Here is a 13,870-nt window from a genome sequence, read left to right as displayed (position 1 = left end):
CATACTGTCAAGCATCTTTGTATGAAGGTAGTACATACAATTGACTTAATACTCGAATTTTTAAATTAGTTTTTAATCAGGACTTGGAGGATTTTCTATATGCTACCTGTTCATTATAGATTTTAGAGTTCCTGTAGGCCTTGCAGTCATTATTCTGACTTTATCGAGGCCACGGTTATTCAATTTAAGTCCTTCGTGCCATTTTACTGTTATACCTACCATCATAGACTTGTAAAATACAAATCTCTATCTAGTAAGTTTCAATGATAATTTGAAAGCACCAGGTCTTTCTCCCCCAGGCTGGCAACATCCTTACCGTAAGTACATTATGCGGGTGTCAGTTATGATGCCATGCAGCCTTGCTCTTAATGCCATTTCTATATGGGGCAGGGCAGACGCATCACATTTTGTGGGTCAGAAAAGTGGCTTTTCTCATGCAACCTACCAGGGTAATCATGGAAAGGTAGCTAAATACTAGGTATCCTGATTATAAAGGGAGATGTGTTTTCTTAGAGCTAATTAGTACAGCAGACAGGAAGTTCTGAGGCTGAAGTGTTAATTTTACATATTTAGGGAATTCATATGTATATTACACTCACATTCCGTTGAAAACCACCAAGCATTCATCTTTTACCTTTTCACCTGCCATCCACTCTCCTTTTTAAATAGGTATCACTGAAAATGTGGAATATGTCTATAATTATAGACATACATGTACTTGTATAGAAGTTGCTACCTTTCTTAATGAAAATAAAATCCAAGTACTCTGGGCTCTAAAATAGGAGATTCTGCACGTATGGTAGAGTAGCTGGTCCTCATTGCTAGTCTTAGCAATTCACACATGTTCTTTCCCTTGCTGCCACCAACACCAAAGTGACATTATTTCTCCTTTAGCTCTGTGACTTGACTGGACACACAACTATGCATTTTCCCCATATAAGGAAAAGAATTTTAAGATAGTACTCTTTCAAAGTCTCAGAGAGAGTAAAAGTGAAAAACACAGAGAGGAACATTGTACTCGATCTGGCTCACAAGCAGGAATTCTCTCCCTGGAGCTCACAGCTACCTTTAATAATCAGGTATCACCACCTAGGACCACTTGCCTCCACATCTTGACTCCTTGAAGCTTAGACCTAAGAGAGTGGGTCCCCTGAGAGATGCTGAGCCTTTACCTCTCCCTCAAGGGTCACCTGGTAAAATTTCCTGGTAGAGTGATCATTCCTACAGCCCCCAAACCGTACAACACGATAACCCCAACATTCATACAAGAGGTACACATGGTATACTGTGGAGAAATCATTCTTTGTACTTTGAATGTTTCGATACTAACCTATATTGTTCAGATCTATTAAAAAGAAAACTTACCTTTGCGGGTGTGAGAAAATGTGGTGTCCCAGGATGGAAAGGATGTGAGATGACGTGGAAGTAGGCAAGTGGGTCAGTCTTCGGGCTGAGCGTCCACACATCCCATTTCCTCCAGGATTGTATTTGTGTCCCTTCCTGTTAGTGTAACTTACCTGTTCAATATGTAATGAAACGTGACTTGCCTTTGATGCCATTGATAAATTTCCATATAACCAAAAAAAAGAAAACGCTTTGACAATTTTTGTCATGTAATTCTGTAGCCATGTGTAAATGGTGGGTATTTCTATATTTATATAAATTGTCATAGAACTCTTTAAGTTTGGAATACATTCACACTCAAAACCCTGGGGGACAATTTACGGGTGTTCATTATAAAATTTTTTCAACTTTGCTTTAGGTTTGAACATTTTTATAATAAAATGTTAGGCAAAAAATCGTTGGTGAAACTAAGTGTAAAAACTGTCCCTAGGCAACTGGCATATTGCTACAAGCTGTCCTGACATGATCTGAAGGGTTTCGGGGTGTAGGTTACATGCGTTGTTCAGCATGCTGCTTTTGGGTAGAGTAACAGAGGAAACCACATGTGATTCTTCTGCTTCTTTCAGACATTTCTCATTGTTTCTTCTGTAGCCTTGTGTACTTCTAAAGTAGATGAGCTTTAAGCAACGCAAAAATGTTCTGAATTGTTTTATAAATTAGTCTTGGGGCTGTTGGGTTTCCTTTGAGGTGGGAGAGTACTTATACTTTGTGAAAAGTAGATGGGCTGGGTGTGGCTAGGTTATGCTAATTATGAATAATTATCTTTCACTGAACTTAGTGAGTGAAGCCATAAAGGAAAGCACACAGGGCTCGATTCCTAAGGGCAAGGCCTTTACTGCCCCAGCCTTGTCAGTCAGCACCGGGTGAAATCGGACCCTGCCACTTGAGGGAAAATGTACCAGTTGACTTGCTAGAGCTCTCCTGGCCTCTGCTGTCCTCTGATTTGTCCAGAGAGCTTTTGCAGTAGCTCTCTCCCCTTCTACCAGCCTCCTCTATCTCAACTCTCCTTCTCTTTTCCCAGCCTCTCTCCCGGACACATGACCTTGCTAGTCTCTGATGGATGCCTAACTCTACAGGCCTGTGTCCTCTTTTCAGTAACGTAGCTGTCTTTGGGGATCGTCACTTAGTACCATGAAGCATTCTGTTTCTGTAACTTTTACCACTTTTTCTGGTATCAACTTTACCTTTACAGTTTCTCATTCTTCGGTCTCAGCTAGAGACCCATCAATTAACATGAACTTGTCTCACAGCCAAGAAATCCAATAAACGTGATGTCTATAACAGAGAGTGTTAGGTTACCCCCCCCTTTCAGAAGACCAGGCTTCTCAATAGCCCCAACTTGGAAAAGACATACCCCCCTCAAAAAATTATAATCCTATTGTTTAGAATATTATCTTTGTAACCATATCCTATTCATACTAGGCAAAAATGTCTCCTATTGTTTACTTGAACATCGTGTTTCAAAGAGGCCAAGATGACTTTATACAACTTCTTCCTTCCGAACTCTAGTTCTGGAGGAAGCTATGTGCTTTCAGGTGGGGAAGTATAGTAGCGATGCAGAAGGATGATAATATAATGGAATAGCGTTTCTTTCTGATCAATGTGCCAAAATCCTGCAGAATCTTAACAGGACCTTCCAGCTAATGAATCGAGCCCCCTGTGCATGAATGAACACCACTCTGTGTTATTTTGTTCCAGAATATTTTACAGTTTCTTTTCTTTTGTTTTGTCTTTTTATTTCAACAAAATGAAAATAGAGCTCGGAAGTAAGTTGTGTGAGCCGCTCCTTTCAACATTTGCAGAATTTTCTACCGGCTGCATGCACCCAAGCGGATTCTTTATTTGTGAATTTTAGTAGTCTGATTGCTGCTATGGAAATGTGTTCCAAAATCATGATATTTTCCTGTGATAAGTGAAGTTCACAAGGAAGAAATCAACATATGTTTCTTATTCTTCTTTTTTTGGGGCGGTGGGGGCGGGGAAGAAGTAAAATACACAACTGCATGTTACCTTTTATTCTGGCAGCTGCAGCTTACGTAGGCTTTTTGTACCAGTTCTCCTACCTTTCAGGCAGTCTAAGCAGCAACAAGGCAAGATGATTTAAGTTCAGGGCTACTCTATGTCAGCTTTCCAGATTAGCAGAATATAAGATGGGCAAAATTCTACTGTCAGAAACATAAGTGAGTAATCCAAGAGAAGTAAAGTAGGCTCTGTTGTTTGGAAGAGGAAGGACCCACCTCAGCCAAGGGACCAGCATCGGCCCTTCAACCAGGCTAGTAGAGCTCAGGGCTGTGCTGCCCTCACAAGTTGCTGGAGGCTTCCGCTCTGGTGTCCCCGAACTTCATGTGCCAACTCTGCTATGACTTACCTAAATTTGAAAAGAAAGCTTGTTATAAATCCCTATCATAAGTGGATTTAAAAATATATCACTCCCAGCAAGGAGAGTGAGGTAAAAGTAACATCAATCGACAATTGAAACACTGGTATTGAATTCTAGCCACAAGCTGTTGCCTGCAGAAAGCTCTGAGCTGAGATTCTGCTCCCTCTTTTTTTAAAAACAGGGGAAGAGCAGGTGTTTGTTAGGAGATAAAAACAGGATAGGACTAGCCTGAGACATTTTTCTTATAATAATCAAGAATTGCAATAGAATTGAAGGGAATAACTCTCTCTCCATCTGTTTTAGTATTGTTTAATGTCTTGTTTGAGTATCATTTAGTCATCTAGAACACCTCTGTTGGTATAAATCCAGCACTTAAAAAAAACAAAGTCCTAATCTAACCCTCTTCTTTTCATACATGAAGAAACTGAATGTCAGGTTAGGGCCAAGGAGGACAGAATACATGTCTGACACTTTTAGTCTTTCTAGTACATTTCTCTGTTATGACCCACACATGTTTAAAGTTGATTTGCTTGGTTTTTTTGTTGCGGTTTTTTTTTTTTTTTTGACTTGTTTTTAAAAGGCACACATCAAGAATTGTAACCCTTTTGTAAGTACTTAGAGAAACATTTCTCAACAACATATTAGATTTAAATATATGTTCGTAAATTTCTTTTAGACTAAAACATATTCCATCACTATAATAGCATAAAAAGGAGCCAGTTAAATTAGTTCCAAGTCTTCTAATAAAGAAACACATAGTCACAATCACAAGTTCTAACCTTAAACTGTTTTAGACTGTTAAAGATCATGTTGTAAGCAGGTGTCAGTTCAACTCTTACTGGCAGAAGGCACTGTCTCTTCACTGTGGAGCAGATTTGGTGACATATTGGATATCCACATTTCAGAACAAGATCACTGAGCATCGTGAACATGTGTTACAAAAATCTCCCTGGCAGTAAAATCTTGCCCTGTGAATTTTTTTTATCCCTTTAACCAATTACCTTTAATTTAAATTGGGAAATAATCAAGCGTACTCTCTCCAGCATTAACACTATACTTTGTAAAGGACTCGTCATCAAAGTAGTAAGGTTAGCGTGGGTTTTTCACAAAGTAGCTCAGAGAGACCTGCTTCTCTTTTGGAGCATGGCTTTGAATTGTTGGCTTAAAGGACAATCAACTACTTTTCTCTGGTTGGAAAATCTTAATTTCTTGCTACATAACAAGCACTGAGTAAATGTTTGTTGAAATATTACTGTGAATAAATTAAGAAATAGTAGGTACTCATTCAGAATTTGTCTTTAAGAAAACCAGCTTTTTGACTGTCAATCAGATATACACATTGATATTTAAAAGTTTCTAAAGGTAACTTTACCAGTAGAAGAGATCCCACCTGTCAGACACTTTAATTGTCCTGTGCCTTTATCTACAATAAAAATTAAAGGAAGTTCTCCCATGGAAATGGTCTGGCTTCCCTTCAAATTCAATGGCGGTTTAAGATAAAAGTCAAGTGAAATACAATGACGAATAAGAGAATTATGTGTTTTGAGTTATCTTGCTGCTGGTTGAATAAAAGTTTTATTTTTGCTAATGAGAATCTCACTTATCACTGTGTTTCATCAGGTTCAAATACCTAACCCAATCCATTTCAGACTAAACAGGGCTAACACCTGTATCTAGTCACATAGGCATAGGAAGGTGCTCACTGCTTCCAACACTGATAAAATTCCAGTTGCTTTGCATTTTTCTTCCTATGTCTATTTGTCACGATACTGGGTCTTTAAGGAATGTTTTGGTTTTTCTCATATGGTTAAATCCTTATGAGCCTTTCTCAGTTCAACTTTAACTACCTAGTAAATAGTTGTCCTAAGGACACCTCATCTCTTTCTCTCTCCCTTCCTTTTTGCGGTGTTGGGGAAGCATGCTTCTCATTGTACCAGATACATAACCAGTTTGGACTTTACGCCAAATATTCAAGGCATTATCCATGCAGTTATTTGCTCTTGTCAATTTTGTGCATGCTCTTTGGAAGGCTTACGATAGTCATAGGGAAGAAAAGGAACCTTTCTGACTTCAGATTCTGTCTTTTAGATTAAGAAGTGTAAAAATGGAGCAGAGGAAACTGAATGATCAAGCAAATACCTTGGTGGACCTGGCAAAGGTAAGCTGGGGTCTCAGCCCTCATGATTGCATCTACTGGAACTAACCACTGCACAGAAATCAATAATGCTTCAGGAGGAGGCCACCCCAAACTTATTTAACAAATCAAACCAACAAACCATGCTGACATGATGGCCCAACTTATAAGAATTCTTCTGAAACTCTTAACATGCACTTTCCCTACATACATTGTTCAACCCCATTCTAAAAGCTTTCCTACTTGCAGTGATTTAGAAGTTCAGTAAGAAACGTAAGTGGACTATGAGATAGTACTTTTGGGATGCTTATATGTAGTTTAGTCTCATCTCTATGAGAGCAGAACCGCATCCTGGGTTTTACGATGAGGTTCAGGGCTAAATAGGACTCATCAATAAAATTATTTTTTATATATTTTAAGCAACAGGCTTTCTATCCTGTTCCATTGATCTACATGTCTATTTTTGTGCCAGTACCATACTGTCTTGATGACTGTAGTTTTGTAGTATAGTCTGAAGTCAGGGAGCCTGATTCCTCCAGTGCCTTTCTTCTTTCTCAAGGTTGTTTTGACTGTTCAAGGTCTTCATACCACTTTTTAAAAGGACATTAATAGTCCCCAATTCTTCTATCATATTTATATGCTTTATCTGGTTTATTTTTGGTTGTTCCTCTCAAGTGAACTCCACTTTCAAAATGTGAATATTTGTCAACAATGACAACATTACCTTTCAATGTTCTAAATTCTATAGGAGGCATTAGAATAGATGTATGTAAGTGTTGAGCCTGTTAACATGAATCCTTTGAAAGAGGCAACTCTCAGTTGGACCTGTGTTCTGCTGTTTGTTTGCTATAACTGCTATGTCCTTTATAAAGCCTCCAGTATATTCTCCAAAAATAACATCTATTTGTCCTAGTCCCATGAAATAACACACTTAATTATATTCATTTTTTAATGTATATCAATAATACATACTGTATAAATATGTTGAAGATGAATATTTGATATCTTATAAATAGAAGATGATAAGTGAAGTATTTAATGACTTACCCCTGGGAGATCATATATCATTCAGTTAAGCTGGGCAGCACACACATATGAGGCCTGAAGATGTGCTCAATATTTACACACATTGTTCTCACTGGGACACATCGTGAACAAAGATGGGGCAGGTTCTTCCACCACTCCTAGATCAAATGATAAAAAATGGGGTATTTTTATGAAAAAATGAGACCCCTTGAAAATAATATATATGATATATCATTTCACTATATGTAATATAGCATATATACATATTATATATACTATTATATATAATAGATATACTCTTGAAGTAAAATTATATATCTATGAGGCAAGATGCTGTGTCTTTCAATTATTTTTTTTTTTTTGACAGTGTTGGGTCTTCGTTGCTGCGCGTGGGTTTTTTTCCTCTAGTTGCGGCTAGTGGGGGCTACTCTTCGTTGCAGTACATGGGCTTCTCATTGTGGTGGCTTCTCTTGTTGCAGAGCATGGGCTCTAGGCACGCGAGCTCAGTAGTTGTGGCTCACGGACTCTAGAGTGCAGGCTTAGTAGTTGTGGTACATGGGCCTAGCTGTTCCGTGGCATGTGGGAACTTCCCAGACCAGGGCTAGAACCTGTGTCCCCTGCATTGGCAGGCAGATTCTTTAATCACTGCACCACCAGGGAAGCCCCTCAATTATTTCTTTAGTGCCATGCTTATGATTATGTTTGCAGGACTATCCATGCCATAAGGGTTCAGTATTTTCTGAACAAATGGATGTTGCTCATATAGTCTCAAGACTATGTATCAACAGTAAAAATAAAGTTAATGCACTCTGTCTTCCTGGCCAAACTCAAAGGAGGTGCCTGTGTTCTGAACAGTAACTCCCTTATTTAATCAGTTCATCATCATTTATCACCATTAAGAGGTTGTTAAGGGGGATAAGAGCACATATTATAGAGGGAAATAAGATAGGAGGGCAGGCTTAGCCAAAGGGGTCTAGGCTTGGAAAAGGCTGCACTGGGCTAAGGTTAATGTCTCCAGCCTTCCCTTCTTGACCACCCCCTTCCCTCTCTGGCTCTGAGCTGATCAGCACTGAGGTCTTCTTTCCCCGTCTCCTGACTATTTCCAGAACTATAACTGGGGGTCAGAGTTATGCATACCCTTTGATCAGGACAACCAATTGAAAAATTCTCTAGGACACCAAAAGCATTTTCCTATTTCAAACCACTTAGTTCTGATTCAGCCATAGCCAACAAGGTGGATTGGTAACTTTAGTGTCTCCCCTAACTTTTATTCTCTCAGTAGTTATCTATAAAAACGCTATTTGACCCAATGGAGAGCCTGTAATTTGGAACATAGGAGAGCAAAAAGATATTTAGGAATTTTTAATTGCTTTAAGTTACTAAATTACTTGATCAAATCAGTTTGTCCTAAACTTCATTCATATTCCACGCTCAAAATTTCTGCTACATCCCAGTACCATCTGTACTATTATGTATTGTTCTTTAAATTGGCTTGTTTTTAAAAATCAGCCTTGCCCTAATTAGTATTACATGTTGCAAAATGAATCTGACATGCTAACTTTTCTAACAACCATTAAAATATATACATAAATATGAAATCAAAACATGTTTGTCTACCTGCACACCACCTAAAATCCTTGGACATACCACCAGCAATACCTGCACACCATTTTCTGCAACTGGATCAAATTAAGGCCTAAGATCTTTCTTTCCTAAATCCTGGCATTGAACGGACCCACTGAATTTGCTTTGCCAGGTCAAGTGTTCAGTTAGCTGACCCCACTGTTACATTGCATGTCACCGAAAGGAGACCAGCCCTCAAGCTCTGAGAGTTGACAGTTTGCTTCCTGGGCAAATGTAATTAAACCTTCGCTCTTCATCTCTCTATTCTCTCAATCCTGTTTTCTAGACCCAGAACATCATGTATGACATGATTTCCGACTTAAATGAAAGGAGTGAAGACTTTGAGAAGAGGATCGTTACCCTGGAAACCAAATTAGAGACTTTGATTGGTAGCATCCACGCCCTCCCTGGGCTCATAAGCCAGACCATGAGGCAGCAGCAGAGAGATTTCCTCGAGGCTCAGATGGAGAACTACGACAAGCATGTCCCCTATGATGCTGAGCGGTCCCGGTCCTCGTCCAGGAGGCGGCGGTCCTCCTCTACAGCACCACCAACTTCATCAGAGAGTAGCTAGAAGAGAATCAGTTAACCACAAAATAAGACTTTTTGCCATCATATGGTCAATATTTTAGCTTTTATTGTAAAGCCCCTATGGTTCTAATCAGCGTTATCCGGGTTCTGATGTCAGAATCCTGGGAACCTGAACACTAAGTTTTAGGCCAAAATGAGTGAAAACTCTTTTTTTTTTTTTCTTTCAGATGCACAGGGAATGCACCTATTATTGCTATATAGATTGTTCCTCCTGTAATTTCACTAACTTTTTATTCATGCACTTCAGACTTTACTACTACATTATATGATGATATATAATAAAAAAAAAAGTTAATTTCTGCACATACTTGTTTGGTCACTTGAGATTTCTAAAGGTTCACTTCTCACATTATTTTCAAGCTGAAATGACTGATTATCACCTGATGCATGTTGATCATTTTTATTTCCCAGTTTGCCAGTTGGAAGAAACTTTTCAATTACTCCATACCCTAGTCACTAAGACTTTTCTCTCATTATGAAATATTACAGTCAAAACCATTTGACCCAGCCGGCTTACTATTCTTTTTTTGAGTTCACCATGTCTCATTTCTAATTCAGTTTGTTTCCAAATTATGTGGAAAGTGATGCTGTTACATCAAAGCCTATATATAAACTAGGGGCACAGATGCTTTCAAGAATTATTTTATTCCCAGTTTACCAGCAAATTTACTTGAAGAAAGTATCAGGGTACACCACTGTCTATGAACTAATGTTGCAGAATTTTAGATCTAAACTACTTATTTCATCTCTTCACATGTATTTATTTATCATGAGGGACCCGTGATGCACTCTAAGTGTTTGGATTACACACATGCCTATTCACATATACATGTGATTGCGGAGCTCCTAATAGTATAATCAACATAAATGAGTGTAACTCTTAACATGTCACATACCACCTGGCAAATGGTCTGTACTCTTGGTCTGTGCTTACATATTTGGTACAGGGAGGTGAAGGCAACTAGTAAATTTCACAAGTTTTATTACGCTTGTTTCATGGGCAGTTAAGATGGGTTTCTGTGAAAGGGAACTGGTTAGTTACTGCTGCAGACACATCTCTTCCCAAATTTACTCTAAGAATCCAGTGGATTTAGAAAAACCACCTTTGAGGTGACAGCAGTGTGGATTTCCCTCACATGGTGGTCTGGAGAGTCCACAGGAAGAGCTGGTCAGTGGTAAGGGTAACACATCGTAAAAATAAGGCTTCATTTGGACAGCTCTTAAACCAACCCTCTTGGGTTGGCCTAAACTTAAAAATGACTCCTTCATTTTCAGAGAAATCTGCTTTTGCCCTCTTCTCCTTTATTCTACACCATACCCTTTGGTGTCTACCTTATGACATTGCAAGTTGCTAGTATACCAAGTATTTTTCTTCTTTAACACAAAACTAGAGCTATACATTCATCACCTTGCATAATTCAATGAACAAAATCACTTTCATAACTATTCTCTATAATTGAGGCAAAAATCAAACATGTCCATTCAACATCAAGGACATAAAAGTATGATTCCTGTAGATTGCTTGAGAATCACTTACCATTTATTACCCATCCAGAGTGGCTGAAAATGAAGCTCTTTCACACGTCTCATATACGTCAGTGCAGGACAAAGCCTGGAAATAAGTGAAAGAAAAACTATTAGAGCACTGCTTACCAGAACATACTGCTGAGTTAAATGAACTGCAAAATCCTACTCCATCAGGATTTCTACTTCATGGATGAAATAAAAATTTTTATTTATTCTGGGTAACATACAAGAATATATCAAGTATTTGGTGTGAACACTGGATGTAAGGAAGAGATATTGTGAAAAGATGATTAATTTCTTGCAATTGTTGCAGTTAGTTCTTGTATATGCTATCTCCACTGTGACTAAAAGGCCGAATAGCAGATAATTCAGTTTCATTATCATCTTACTGATCAATCAGCCCCACCATCCCAGAATACTAGAAGATCAGGGCAAGAATAATGTATTGTTCCTCTAGTTGAAGAAGAGAGAAGAGAATGTGAGTTTTAATTTAGATTTCATTGTCTGCTGTTTATTCTCCTATTTCCAATTAACTGCAGCTCATGTAGGATGTAATTCTTTAGTCCAAAATTGATCTTACTTTTCCTGTGTCTTTATGCAAAGTATATGAAGACTGGTGACGATTGAACAAAAGTGTATGATCTCTTGTTTCTGTATTTTAAACAATACCAAATAACCACAATTTTGAAGAGGAGGTGAGGACTCACCTGTTGCATAGACCTTGTGGTCAGCGATTTGCTGAATGAACCCAACTCTACCTGATCTTACCAAGCCTCTCCCCACATGGCTTTGAACAGTAAGAAAGATCCTCTGAGGGCTCCTTAGATAACCAGTCTTTAGTGAGATCTATGACTTTCTCTAAGTTATACTTTGTTTTCCAAAATTTCTAATGTTAATTGAGTCTGTTACACTTCAACCTACCACATCCTAGCCTGTCTTTTCTCTACAGCCAGTACCAGAACATATGACCACCACAAATCATTGTGAATTACAATGGCACCACCTTCCTCAATAATTTTCTTCATTTCCCCTACTTATACACAGTGTCATGGGTTAGCCACTAGAAAGAAGACTCTATGCTCTCAAAAAAAAATGATGAACCAAAGTCATAACAGGTAGTAGATCTAGGAAATTTCATATGCTTTCTCCCTACTTTCACCTCCATTGACAACAGTTTTCCAAGAGACTGTCCATAAAGGTATCTAATGATCAAATAATTATATTCCAAAACAATATGGGAGCTGGGAGAAAAATCTGTTGGTTAGGTTTCATTCAAATCTTGAGAGATGGATTCAAGTTTTACATCCCTACTGTCTTTCAACTTTGCCCAGTCTTGAGAAGTAGAATGACAAAATGGAAAGAATAGGGGGTTAAAACAAGTCAGAATTGGGTTTGGAACTGAGATCCGCTTCTTGCTATAGCTCTACGTACTTGAACAGCCTTAATCCTTCTGAGCCTCCTTTTTCTCATCTACAAAAGGGATATAAAAAGACACAGATATCAGTGGAGCTCTGTAAAACCTTGCATCTATTTTACCAAATGATGGTAGATATTCTTAATGCTATTTCCAATATAAGGCAATAAATATTAAACACCCCTAAAATATTACCTACCTTATTATAATTTTAATACCTCGCAGAAGAAGTTATAAATTCTCCCCCTCACCTAATTAATTCTTAGAACAAGTTACTGGACTCTGGATTCATTTATTAATTTCCTGATGCTATCACTGTTTTTTGTTTAATGTGGTCCTAGAATATCAACAGGAATATATGCTCTTTGTGATTCTGTCATACTGTTACTTCTTCTTGCCATCCCATAAAATCTCTTCACAAAAATGATCCAGAAATGCTGATGGTGATTGTGCCCTATGCTTAGGACTTGGAATACTTGATTACAGGTGTGCTGGTACCGTCAACCAAGACTTGGACCAAAGGGCTCACTTCCTTTTCCAAATCCATCCCTATAGGCTCAAGTCTATGAGCCTTCACATACTTCTCCCTGTCTGTGTAACCCTCCCTGACACAGCGTGTGTGTTCTCGCTGAATTGTCAAGGCAATCTATTCAGAAAAAATGATCAGACTGGTGGTTTGACAAATAAGAGTCCTGGAAGATGTGAGGCTTGGAGCCCCTGCATCAATGGGTATGACACGAGGAATTCTTTCCTCACTGTCACTGTTGCGAGAGGCCCTGCTGGGCATGCCCTATTTCAGTTCCTTAGGCCAGAAAACAACAACAACAAAAAAGCCCTGTCAATGATGCTTTCTAATACTTCTTCTATTAAATATGTCACAAGTCAGTGAACCCAGAAATGGAAAATATAATGTCACAGGTATTTCTTATTTTGAACTGTTAGAAATACTTTGAATTTTTTTCTCCCCGACCTAGGCTTTTCTCCAGTTATGGGTTTTCCTCTCACCCAATGTTCTTGCTGTCCCTACATGGTAGTGGGGGAGGGGAAGCAGCTACAAAAGTAATTAGAAACTAGTGGGCCTGCTCATCCTGGCAGTGTTAGGACCACTGGATTGGAGCTCGCTCAACTTCAGATCCAGCTAAAAGTTGAGTGTGAGGAAAGTAGTGGTCCACAGACCCCAGCCGAGTAGGAAGCTGAACAGAGGGAGACTTCCACTCCAGGCCTCCCACTTTCTTAATAACTTGCCTCCTCTCTCCTTGTTAGGAAAGCAACTCTTGCCTCTCTCCATAGCCCAGCTATTTAGTTATCAATTTCCCTGCGGTCATCTACCGTGGCCAAAAAAGAAAAATCTGGAAACAAGATTTTTCTTGTTAATCAATCCTAACACTTAAAATAAATATTTGGGGGCAGGGATACCTAGTGCCCTTAGCTAAGGTAAAAGAAGGAAAATACTTGAGGACTTTAACTCAAAGAAAAAATGAACATGCACTGTGGGATATTTTGCGGATATGAGGGACAAGGGACTCGGGTCACAGAACAAACTGTGTTCCCACCCATGCTCTGAGGCAAGGCCACCTATCACCTCTGCTAAAACTGGGCAGTTACTGAGCCCTCAGTCACGCAGGCCAACACCTCACGTGCTTATAGAGACTGTGGCCACCAGCCCTCCTCAGATGGAGGGTGAGGGATGGGATGTGACAGTAAAGTAAAGATATCGGCATCTTCACTGTAAAGAAAGAATCAAAACTGCTTTAGGAAGGAGACATTTGGT

At 38.9% G+C, this 13,870-nt stretch overlaps 1 protein-coding gene and 1 long non-coding RNA gene across 8 annotated transcripts in view; both read left to right on the top strand.

Annotated features, from left to right (window-relative positions):
• KCNN2 (potassium calcium-activated channel subfamily N member 2) overlaps positions 1-13,447 on the top strand; it is a 324,148-nt gene extending 310,701 nt beyond the window's left edge. For 6 of the 7 annotated variants that reach the window (XM_082455743.1, XM_082455748.1, XM_082455745.1 and 3 more), the window contains 2 exons: positions 5,873-5,942; positions 8,854-13,447. In XM_082455743.1, the coding sequence (XP_082311869.1) occupies positions 5,873-5,942; positions 8,854-9,141 (358 nt within the window). In that variant the 3' untranslated portion in view covers positions 9,142-13,447. The remainder of the gene's footprint in view (positions 1-5,872; positions 5,943-8,853) is intronic. The other variant, XM_082455744.1, reaches the window with a different exon arrangement.
• Positions 1-13,870, top strand: part of LOC309657870 — an 849,451-nt gene that overhangs the window by 351,827 nt on the left and 483,754 nt on the right. The gene's annotated exons all lie outside the window — the stretch shown is intronic.

The sequence above is a fragment of the Balaenoptera physalus genome (genome assembly GCF_965194825.1).
Source record: "Balaenoptera physalus genome assembly, chromosome: 3".
Classification (NCBI taxonomy): Eukaryota; Metazoa; Chordata; class Mammalia; order Artiodactyla; family Balaenopteridae; genus Balaenoptera; species Balaenoptera physalus.
This window is presented reverse-complemented; position numbering and strand designations above follow the sequence as displayed.